General features: G+C 37.4%; 1 protein-coding gene across 1 annotated transcript in view; it reads right to left on the bottom strand.

Moving 5' to 3' along the window:
- The window catches only part of raver2 (ribonucleoprotein, PTB-binding 2), an 84,973-nt gene extending 74,194 nt beyond the window's left edge, over positions 1 to 10,779 (bottom strand). Inside the window, exon 1 of the mRNA XM_083566787.1 lies at positions 8,978 to 10,779. Coding sequence (XP_083422913.1) covers positions 8,978 to 9,295 — 318 coding nt within the window. The 5' untranslated portion in view covers positions 9,296 to 10,779. The remainder of the gene's footprint in view (positions 1 to 8,977) is intronic.
- Between the last annotated feature and the right edge of the window lie 2,076 nt (positions 10,780 to 12,855).

Here is a 12,855-nt window from a genome sequence, read left to right as displayed (position 1 = left end):
CAGACATCAAGTCAAGACGTGCACCCAGGCAACGCCTGACAGATCAAGAAAACAAAAAGTGAATCGGAGTCTTTAAAGCTGTCAAATTCCATTGCAATCCGGTGCAGCAAACTGTTCCCAGGTAACAAAATGTAGCAGCGGCTAAAAACATTTCTGTTTTAATCTCAGCAGAATTTCAGCGTAACTTCCTCCATGGTGAAATTCCTGAGACTGTTTCACAAATAAGTCCAGAATATAATGAAATAAAGATGATAAGGCATGCTTTCATGGAAAAAATTTTCTCCTAGTGTATGCTCTACAGTGTTTTATTACTTTTATATCACAGCAATTTACCAACACTAATACATTTTTGTTTATTAAAAAACATCATATTTCTTTATTAGTTTCTTGTTATATTTATGTTGTGGAGCATCAGCAAAACAGGTATAGTTCTTGTTATTGCTTACTGTATTCCAGCGCTTACTTTAAAATATACTGAACAAACATTTCCCCACTGAAAACTGCTTGATATCAGCAATTATACAAACAGTTTTTAATGTTTATGTGTGGCATTTGCTATATAAATCGAAATCATAACATCATCCAGCCAATATTTTTTTAACATTCTGTTTAAGAACACTGCTAGCGATATACTTTAATGGATATTTAACCCCACACACACACACACACACACACACACACACACACACACACACACACACACACACACACACACACACACACATATGTGGTTTATTTTATTTATTTATTTATTTTTATCTTGAATTTGGTTTGCAGATTGTAGTAAATGCTGTCTGGACAGATGGCAAAGAAAAGCATGGAAAAAATGCATGTGATTACAGTTTATTATTACATACAATTTGTAAATTAATAAATAAATGCAATCAATAAATAGCATGCCTATTATAAAAAACACATTACTAAATAAATTACCTGTTGTGAAAAAAGAGGCATATAAATGTGGATAATCAACACATAGTTTTTGTCATAATAAAACCATGACTTTCCCAATAAGCCATTAAAATATTCTGGCTCTGTATTGCATTATCACTAATTTTGTCACATCTTTGTTCTTGTTTGGTGTCCAGTTATCCTGTGATAGAATAAGTAGCCCAGTGGTTAAAGTGCTGGACTTTGAAAGGAAGGTTTAAATCTCAACACAACCAAGCTGCCACTTTTGGGACCTTGAGCAAGACCCTCAATTACATAATTATGTATAATTGAGATTGTTATACATCGCTCTGTGGAAGGGTTTCTGCCAGCTGCTATAAATCCCTTTATTGAAATGTAATCATATATACTTTTATCTCTCTATAGAAATAAATACTTTCAACACAATTGAACAGCCTTAAAAAGATTCGCAACCCTGTATACCAGAAACTCAGATATAATGTTTGAAACAAATTTAAACATCTGTAATAAATGAAATCTAAGACTGTTAAGGACATTATAAATTTATGCTGCATTTGACTGAATGGTACCTCAGTCTCCAAGCTCCAACTAAGAAAAAACACAAAAATACTTGACCCTGCGTTCAGCAAGTAATATAAAATGAACATGAATGGGTAAAGTAAGGAGCAATCTCATCTTTAAGTGTCTTTTACTGTATAATGAAGTGTTTGCTTCAAATCAATCACATGCACATGTTAAATCTATAACACGACTATACAGCTTGCTACGTGCCTACGTGCCATGCTACGTATCTGCCTAACTTGAGAGCTGAGAAAATTTCGTGGCTGAAAAAAGTATTTTCTATTCAGTAGTAGTAGTTTGGGGCTAAAAATGATAGAATTCAACCTTACAGCAAATCCTTTATTGGTCAAGGATATTTGTGCAAGAAGCTTATATAATGAATGCTGTTTTTTATTAAATGGAAGGAGAAGAAGGAATGTGTAGTAATGCACAGTCTGCCGTGTTGCTCCACTGCAGAAAAGCTGCATTAACACTCCATAGCTTTGAAAAGACTTTGTCTCACTTCTGTCTCATAATAACATATAACATTTTATAGTACAAGTGTAGGTTTGTGAAAGTCACTGTTTAGAAACATGTACTGATGGGATCCCCAGGGGTTTCAGTTTTCAGGGGTTTTTTTTTCTTGGTGTATGACATTGAAAGTACCATAAATGAGTGTTTCTTAAACTCGTAAATTTCAGTGCATCACTTTCATTCTGTCTGAGGCTCAGGTAAATGGAGGGCAGTGTTCCATAATTCAATTTCCCAAAGCTCACAGAAACAAAGCAGTCGTCTCCCTTCACGTGTAATCAGAGCCACAGAGACCAGTATAAAATCTGCAGCATCATCTCAGCCCAGCTGCTTTACAAACACTGAAATGGCCCTTAAATGGGCAGAAAGCATGGCTGAGAGATTTTGAGGCATTATGGGTATGGATTAAAATGTCAGGAGGATTCTGCTTAGCAATGTTTGTCTGTATCCTGTAAAAGAAAACTTCTGTAACGGATAATCACACTGAAATCATTTCAATATATGGGAGAAGTAAGCACTTATAGTGTTTTTGCAGGGGGGGAAAAAACTGGGACACATTAAATCCACTAAAGCACAAGGTCCAACATGCCCGTGACATTTTACACACTGCCAGAATCTTGGCCCCATGTAATAACACTACCTCTGGCCATATGGTGACACAACATAGGGTATCCCACCAACACAATATGCTTCTTTGAATTTGTTGAGTACATTCAGGTGTCAGTTCTTTAATAATGCCATTGTTACTCACTGCAACGAGCGAAATAAATTATACTAAACTCATGTTTTCAGTGTAATATTTTTGCACCAGTCGTTTAAGTTGAATCATTGGTATCCCAAATTGTAGTGAGCCAAGTTCTTTACCTTGTGTCACAACCTATTCAGCTGATTGAGATGGTTTATTTATCGTTAGTCTTGTGTAGCAGAAGCTGTATGGATTCTTTATATCCTTTAAAAATCTTCAAAGGAACCCATGGTCAAGTGTAAGCATTAGGTTAAGGTTAATGTCATTTATAAGAGCGGGATTCTGCAGAAAAAGGTAAAGATGCCATACAGTGACTCATTTGATGAAGACATTTGGAGCCCTTCTGTCTATAGTTAGAGTAAATCGGATATTTCCCTAATGCAACATTAGCATCTCTCAAAGCATTAGTTCTTAATGTCTGTCACAGGAAGTGTTTAAGCAGAAATATTGGAGCCCTGGAGGCCCTAATAATAGTAATATTAATAGTAATAGTGTTAATCCCTTTTAAAGGCTTTTGGTGGTTTGGTTTTGGCATGCTTTGAAATGACCAAATAATTTCTCAGTAAAAGGTGCCGATAAACGGTGACACAAGAGGCTGCATTAGATCTGGTAAACATTTTTTAATAATAAAGTTGGGTGTAAATGTTTAGCAAAGCCAAGTAAATTTTGTTTTTTATTCCTGTTTCCTGTTTTTCATCCAGTGTATTTTGATGAATGCCAGACACCCAGAAATTTGCATTTGGACACAATCACAAAACTCAATTACAGGCTTACACAGATGAAAGGCCAAAAGAATGACAAAAAAGATTTTGTTATTCTGACTCTTGTCGATGTAAATGAGTGTAAAAGGCCCGGATAAAGGTTAAATCTGGTGCCAAGTTATGAAAAAAAATGAATCAGATGTAGTGGTGGACAGTAAAGAATTATGTCTACTTCATTATTGTATTTAAAAACCAATTTTAATCTAGCTGTACATTATTAGAATATTCCCACATTTTAATGTGAAATTATTTACTTTTCAGGAAAAAACATGTCTGAAAGACCAGGAGCATAAATCCACAGTTCCTGCAAGCATTTATGTGTAGAAAGTGTTACTGCGTGTTCGTAAAAATACAAAAAACTCTCCTTAAAAAGCTATGATATGTTGGAGAATGGAACATTGAATTACATAAATTACTTGAAAACACTTTTGATACACAAATACAGAAGTACTGACCTCCAGTAGAAATATAAATGGAGTCTAATCTAGTAATATTTGAACAGAGGATTTATACCAAGTTCAGGAGAACTATGTCCGGCACTGGTTATACAGGATGTGGAAAAAATGAGGTGAATTCAAAATGGTTTGACAACATACACAGGGAAAATTTTCAAAAGTATTCAGGTTATTGTGGACACCAAATAGATCATACAGAGAAACCACTTTTTTTTCAATTAAAAGCAGTTTCAGTTTGCACAGCGGATAAAGAAGAAGGTGGAAGGTCTGCTGCACATTAGGGAGTATATGGAATACTGCAGCTCAAGACATACTAGATCATCAACTTAGTGGCCACTTACACTTGGCTGAAATAAAACATTGTAGAGCATTGATAGAAGATGCCAAGGTTAAAAAGTAAAATTTTATCTGCTGGGCCATCGCCAATGATCCTTTTATACAGCGTAATTGCTTCCTCACTGAATGACTGCGCTTATTTGACTTAATTTATGAATTTGTGCTGGTTCCAATTTTATTTTTCATATTTAATATTCACTATATAGACAAATGATTAAGGACACATGACTTTTACAGCTGTATGTGGTTCTTCCTCCAACTGTTACCAAAGGATGTCCTTAGATCCAATTAAATGTTTCCTTCACCTGAACTTGGAGATCCAAACCAACTCCCGCATGACAGTGTGCACAAAGCCAGTTAAGAACATGTGTTGAAGATCTTGAGTGGTCTGCTACAGAACTGAACACCTTTGGGGTGAATTGGAACTGCACCCCAGGCCTCCTCAACCTACATCAGTACCTGACTTTACTAAAACCCTTGTCGCTAAATGAGTACACACATCTGGAACATTTTCCAAGAAGGTTGAAGGTTATCATAACAACAAATGGCGATAAAATGTTTAATTGAATCTCCAAAAAGCACATGCAAATCTTATAGTTGGGTTTCCACAAACTTTTGCTCATATATTTTAAACAATACGGACTGACAAAATGATTTTAAAATTCAGAATTATAACAGCTTCATAAGCTACTCAAACTTAAAACGTTCCTAGAGCTGCTTCAAAAACAGAATCGAGTGGTGTTGATCTTTTAGAGCTTTTAATGTTTACGCATTTTCATGTAGTGCTTTAAAGCACTGTGATTGATCTGCTGTATATGTTAGAGTCACGTACTCCGCCACACACCAGGTCTGTGTAGAAAATAATGACCTTGTTGCTCGCAGATATAAAGATTTATCAACTCAGAGATTCGAAAAACTGAGTCATAGAAACACAGCAGTCTCTTCAGCCCCAAGACAAAAAGGAAGAGCGATGCTTGCTGAGGCAGCCATGTTGTTCAACTGCCTCAAGCACACCAACTTCCCAACAGTGACAATTTCAGAAGCAGCATGAGCTCAATGAAGACAAATAAGCTAAAGAAGACTCTGTAAATGTTTTACTTCAGGTATTAAAGCATAATGCTGAAAAGTCACCCAAGACACCTATTCTGGATATTTTATATTTACCTACTAAGGAGAAGGTTATGTGAAAAGACAGCATGACATAATATTTGTAAACTTGTTTTATTCATTCGAAATGGAAGAATGCATCACGTGTTATATTGTGTGCAAATCTTACATAATGGAAATTTCAGTCGGAATGGACAATCTCCCAGAAAATAGTCCAGCAATCACTGAACTTAATGCCAAAAGAAATCCAAAAGCTGTTCCGACATTGAAGGCAAAAATAAAGTGGAGGTAATTTAAAAAAAAAAAACTTAAAATAAAATTTTGAAAATATTAAAGATCCCACACAAAGTATTGATTTCATAATATACACATTTTGTAATAGAAAATGTAAAACATTTGTATTTGACTATACAAAGCTACAAAAGGGTGGATCCTTTTGTTAAAAAAAAAAATGCATTAATAGATAATGACATTCTTTGTTTCCCATCCGCTTTTTTACTGCAGGGTGTAAGGCTAATAACCTCTGCATTGTTTTAGTCCACAAGCTCCTTTTTGATAAATGTGACTCCAGAAAAGGAAAGAGAAAGAGAGAGAGAGAAAGAGAGAGAGAGGGAGATTGATAGGAAGAGCAGAAGGAAAAGGCAGATAGGAACAGGAGGTGCTTCATCTGACATGTGTCCTTTCTGATAAGTCATCACTGTGTAACCCGTTCAACTCGGTATTTCTGTATATCTGATACCTAACCGTTTTTTGTGTGAAGTAGAGCAGGTGTGAAGTAGGCATGGGTTACTAACAACAACTCAAGCTCGTTATATTCAATCATGGCATAGGGGGACGCCTCAGTCAGTAGCATTCAATCTTAAAACGAACCTCCTTACTGATTAAAAAGAGGATGAATCAGTGAGACCTTACACAATAAACAAATCTCGTGCTTGTTTTCTTTCTTTTTTTTTTATCTAAAAGGGCACGTAAAATGTCTGTGGCTGTCATCTCAGTGAGCTGTTTCTGGTTCCAAAAATATGCCTCTCTGTTCATAAAAGCCAGCAGGTCCACTCTCACACACATATTGTCTCCTTAAGTGTTCGATGGGAATCAAATCACACCTAATTCTTTGATAAAACCAGATCAAATTACCCAAACGGAATTGCTTTATTGACCAAATGTAATTATACCACAAAGCTGTTGATTTAGTAAGTTAGAAGGTGTGGATTTATTTCCTATAACAGCAGTTCAGACAAATCGCAAGTATATAAAGTCTTAATGCATTCATTATAATAGATGTTTGTTCAAAAGCACTTGTACCGTACACACGCCACAATAATGTATCGCAAACAATAAAGGGATTGTTTAAAATAATAATAATTACCTTTTTTTGTTAGCTTTTTGTAAGATTTACATGAAAGGAGTCTCAAGTGTCAGTGCATCGTAGCTGTCCATACATTTTCAGTCTTTAGGACTTTCATGTGGTGGACTTTAGTAAAACTGTCTTGTTTCTTAATAGCATAAGCTGACAGTTTTGGTTCACAGGTATGTGAATAGTGGATGCTTCAAAATAGCATCCATGGTCAATAATAAAGACATATATGGAAGGAGTCTCCAGTCATAGTGTTTGTTAACAGTTCAAAGATTTCCATTAGAGAAGGTTATTTAAGTTATTTGACTAACATAAGCTGAAATTTTTGTCTTATTCAACTCAAAGAGAAAGTAAGTAAAGGGTCTTATTTTGTGGACTTTTCAGAACATTATAACATCATAAATATGGTTATATAATATGGCTATAAATAGTTTTAAAAGTATGCTGTCCAGCTCATTAAGAAAAGAATAATTGCATGCATTGGTAAATTGCTGTGGTTTATGAGGTTTTAAGCGTCAGGAAATGCGTATATCACGCTGGAAGTGAATTTGTACGGTATATACAGTACAGAAATAATACAGAACAGACAATTGAAAGTAAGAAATAAAGCACTGAACGGCTTATTCAACAACATTAAAGTTAGGCAGAAAATTGCCAGAATAACTATACTATAACATAAACTATAACAACTGATGAACCAACATAGAAAATTTTAATGGCTTTAATTACAGGAATTGTATTGGTTCTAATGGAAGGTCTAATGCTCTCTGTGTGTTTCTGCCGTTTAGACATTGTTAAATGTGTGCAGTTTCTATAATGGGATAAACAAACACACGTTGTACTTGGTAAACATTAAGTAATCATTTTAATATTTTTCAGTTTTTTTAACAGGTATTTGTATTATAAAACTATTAAGATTTATTCAATGGATTCTTATTGATTTTTTCCAGCATGGAAATTACTATGTTGAAGTAAAATCTATCTGTGTGCAAGATGGACTTTTCCCATAAATATTTAATTCAGGTCACTTTTATTCGTATGGTGCTTTTAACAATGGACACTGTCCCAAAGCAGCTTCACATAATTGAATTGATTACAGATCTACATTTCATCATTATAAATTAATCCCTATAAACTGACCCCTAATGAGCACGCATGTGGTGATAATGACAAGGAAAAACTCCCTGCGATGTTTTTACCCAGTCTACCTCAGGATTTGAATAGGAATTTGTACAATTGAAAATGTATGTCTTGTGTCTTTCTCTGTTTTAATTATGTCTTGCATGTATGTCATAGTCTGTTTGGAGGATTTACAGAAAAATTATTTCAGTGTATGGTATAACACTGTTTTCTGTACAACTCTTGACTCTTGATTGAGGAAGAAACCTTGAGAGGAACCAGACTCAAAATATTCATTCAGTACAGGTTCATCCATATGCCACTTTTAGACACAGAACCGTTGAGGAAATGTCAAAAAAACAGAATCTTTCATCATAATTTCTGACTATTAATATATAAAACCACCTTAAAGTATCAAAAAATGACTTTTTCAAAGGGTCCAACCTCAATATTGTGTTTGTCACCTTCATAATCTCCAGGTGTTTCAAGCCCCTTATCGCATTAATAAGGTGTTTAAAGTAAAATAATAAAATAAAGTTTTCAGTGATGCTCGATTTTAATATCATTGGTATATGCAAATTCCTGATATGTATTTGTTAAGTTATAATTCTTTTGTTGTTTTGCGCCTTGAGAGAAAAAACAAACATCAAAGAAAGCAACATCTTTTTATCCTCTCACACACGAATTGGAACACAGCCCGGGCTGCCTATTTATAGAGGTAAATTTCCATTGATTATTTATCGATTTGGTGTAATACTTTTTGTTTTGGTGGTTTATAAACAAAATATCCAGACCCAAATAGCGTCTGTGTCGCGTTTAAGGTTTATATTAATAATATAAATAGAAGGTCTGTGTCGTGTTGTTATAACTTGACTCAGTCAATCTATTAATTGGTACATTTAGTAAAAGCTGAATAAAACTTCTCATGCAGAAAATGACGCCTAAAAACTTTCTGGTCGGTAAGAATTGATATTTCTTACTTTGTCTCTTATCCGTCTGTACTATTTTACTATGCTAGATAAAGCAGTGTGTGAGAATAGTAGCGCGCGCGCTCTTCGCACTGTTCAGTGGTTCGGTAGTGCGGCGGCGCGCGCGCGCTCTCTCTAGGTTGCGGTACCTGGTTAGTCGCGTCCTGCGGCAGGCTCTTGATCACAATCTTTCTCCTGTTGCTGAGTTCTCGCCGAGTTTTCTCCAGCCTCCTTTCAATCTCCTCGGGCTCCAGCTCAGCCATGTCCCGGAGGATGGCGTCCTCAGAAGCTCCGTCCTCCTCCGGCCGGCTCTCGGGGCTCTCCGAGTCCGGCACAGGGGAGTTCGGGCGCTTGACTGCGGGCGCTGTGGGCGGCTGCATGGAAGAAGCGGCCGCCATTTTGCAGCGCGCGGTACCGAGTGTGAGTGGAGTCGGGTGGGCGCCTCGCTTCTCTCTGCTGATCCCCATCCACAGCAGACTGAGCACTCACTCACTCTCACACACTATCTCTCTCTCTCTCTCTCTCTCTCTCTCTCTCTCTCTCTCTCACACACACACACACACACACACACACACACTCAGCGTGCGCTCCATCTATCTACTGAGTACGCCTGGCGACCTCCACCGATAGAAACATGAACAGTGCTGATGGGGTCGAATAAATAGAACAGCTGCAAATCTCATCCACTTCTAATAGATCTCTCACCGAGTCCATGAAATCCTTCCAAAATACCAACTGCTCCAGTGCCTTCAAGATCTAATCTACTATCCACAAATAAGAATCAAATTCACTTTAAATATTGTTGAATAATTCAGACTGATTCCATGATTGGGGTTGGGCTGCCAATTGTAATGTAATAGTTCAAAACTATATGCATATGTTAGTTAACTTACTCACCTTCCAGTAACTGCTTGACATCCTGGTCAGGGTCAGAGTGGACATGAGGTAAAGTAAGAATACTTCCTCATCTCATCAGTCTGTACCTAACAGATCACCAAATCAATGCTTATTCAGACACTCAATCATGTAGCTCAACAGTTAAGGCTTATTGAGAAGGTTGAGGGTTTAAGCCCCATCACCACTCAATCTCACTGCTTCAGGGATGCTGACCCTGCATGGTGACCCTGCATGCTGACCCTGCATGGTGACCCTGCATGGCTTCCTAATAAGCTTGGAGATGTGGATATACTCTGTTTTGTAATGTAGATGTGGCAAATAAAGCGCTTTCATTAACACCAGAGCCAATCCACTTCCCAGAATGGCGTTGAGATGAAACCTGAGGTGAACCTGCTGGGGAACTCCACACACTCAGTAACATAAGCTCAGGATCAAATCATAGACTTCTAAACCATACTACTCTGTGCAAGCACTGTCACTTAGATAAATAACAAAGTAATAATAATGAAATATAGTTTGTACTGCCGTAATCCAAGCTACATCTGATTTCTGAAACATCTAACCTCTCTGGTGTCTTTGAGTTCACACAAGCCAACACATTTACCTGTATAAAAAAAATATTTCACAATTAACAGGAAATCAGATCATTCAGTTCATTTCTTCATTACTAAATGCCCCATCTTTTAATTCCTTATTTTTCCCCAATTGTTCAATTTGTTTTCAAATCACTTTGAAGGCAACTTTGCAACCCAGAGCCAATTATTACTCAAACAGACCTGCTGATGCGCTTTCTGATAATGGATTACATAAAAAAAGGAACAGTGTGCACTTGCACACACACACATATTTAAAAAATGCATCATTTTAAAATTCATAAAATATGAAGCCCACTGTGCAAAAATCTCCAGAAGCAAGCATGTGGTCAGAACCTGACCCAGATGATAATGCTATGATTGATTCAAATGTCTAGTTAAGCAAGGTCAGCGCAACAGTGGTCTGTAAGCATTAGATACACACGCTACCACACGTTCAATGTTAAAGCTGTGATCAGAATGGTCCAAATTTCATTCCCACTCTGCACGCATGTCCTTGAAATGTACTTTACAAGAACAACTCAAAAGACATCACACACTGGTGTTTTTTCCAGCAGAGGCGAGGAAAAACCGTGTGTTTGTTTAGAGACATTTGACGTGGGAATGATTGACAGTGGCTCTAATGTGCCCGTGGGTGTACGGAGAGCGATTTCCATGTTTAAATACCATCGTCTGGGAACACAGAGTTCTCTAAATGTAGGAATAATCACTGGTCATTTGCAGCAGCACATCAGATCAACTTTGGTGTTTAGAGAGAGCTGTTTTTTTTACTCTTATAGAGAAGAAATGTAATATCTGAGTAATGAAACTAACCCATGATAATAGGAAACATAATCTTATAATCAGCAAGGAAGAAATGAAAGAATTCCTTGTAATGTACATTGTTAACACACTAACAAGCAACCTGGCAACAGAAAAATTATAACACCAAAACATAACACACACAATGGAATCTCGTGGTTCTTTTCCCTTTACACAATCAATCTTTGTACAATACTCGCTTCGGCTTCCATTTGCCCGATTGAAGAAACCGTGTCTCTTACAAAACATCTTTTGCAAAAGGAGAAGAGTAATGGCATGGCAGGACGGTTCACGTGAGCCCTTGGAGGAAAAGCCTGCACATAAACGCGTGATTCAGCCTCATCGCTGAGTGAGTGGGCGTAAGAGAGGAGACGAGGGTTATTTCAGATTGAGAGAAAGTGCCGTGTGGGCGCTAGCAAACCGAACACCTGGGACGTGTGTGTTTATGTAAGGAGGTGAGGCGATGAACTTCACTATGCTGAAGCGAGGGGGTGGCAGCACTCCGGTTCATGGTGCACGATCCCTAACACACAATCGATTTATTTATGCATGTTTGCACAAAAGCCTACTGCGAAACACACACAATTAGTCGACATACACCGTAAACGAGACGAACCGTGACAATGAATAATTAAAACGGTCCGTTTGCACTTTTATTGCATTTCAAATGCCTCCATGTATTAGAGCAGAGTGCCCGAAGGAAACATGGGATCCAGATCTGAGGATGACTTCTGGCAGGAGAGAGGACTACAGAGTCCCAGACAAGAGAATAAATCCACACCTACGCTAAAAGATGTAAGCATTCAGACCTGCTCCTCTGTACCGTCCAAGCTATAGAGGTTAAGTAGTTACTCAAAATATTGACTACGAAGTTTAAAAATGGGCGCGCACACGTGTCGGATGGAAAACTACAGAAGAATTAGAGATGCAAATCTAATCAAATACACCTGATCCAGCTGATCAGTCGGTGCCTTCCAGACGGATGATGTTTTTTTTCTGGGTTCAACAGTTTCAGATTGCAGTCCATTCAGTGAACCATATTCCATTACACCAACCAGGTATAACATTATGACATTATCTCTTCATCATGGCACCTGTTGGTGGGATATACTGTATTAGTAAGTGGGATATATTAGGCAGTAGGTGAACATTCTGTCCTCAAAGTTGATGTGTTGGTAGCAGGAAAAATAAGCAAGTGTAAGGATTTGAGTGAGTTTGACAAAGGACAAATTGTTATGGACGATTGGGTCAGAGCATCTGTTTACATTTTTGTTACTGTTCACTTTATGTCTCTTACACACCACAGTGTATGATATACAACAGGTTTATTGGCGGAGCTATTTTGTGTTTTGTGTTTTGTGTATTTGTCTTGCATTATCTTGTGTTGTCTTTGCACTGTTTGCACCAGGTTGCACACGATGCACTTTATGTAGTGAAGACACTTACTAGTCCTTAATCCTGTGTTTTCTGTTTTCTATGATTGTTTTTGTATGTAGCACCAAGGTTCAGGAGGAACGTTGTTTCATTTCACTGTGTACTGCGTCAGTTATATATGGTTGAAATGACAATAAAAGCTTCTTGACTTGACTTGACTTGATCTCCAAAACTGCAGCTTTTGAGGGCTGTTCCTGGTCTGTAGTGGTCAGTATCTGTCAAAAGTGTTCCAAGGAAGGAACAGTGGTGAACCGGCAACAAGGCTCATTGATGCATGTGGGCAGGTGGTCATAATGTTATGC

This window comes from Silurus aristotelis (genome assembly GCF_946808225.1).
Source record: "Silurus aristotelis genome assembly, chromosome: 2".
Taxonomy (NCBI): domain Eukaryota; kingdom Metazoa; phylum Chordata; class Actinopteri; order Siluriformes; family Siluridae; genus Silurus; species Silurus aristotelis.
This window is presented reverse-complemented; position numbering and strand designations above follow the sequence as displayed.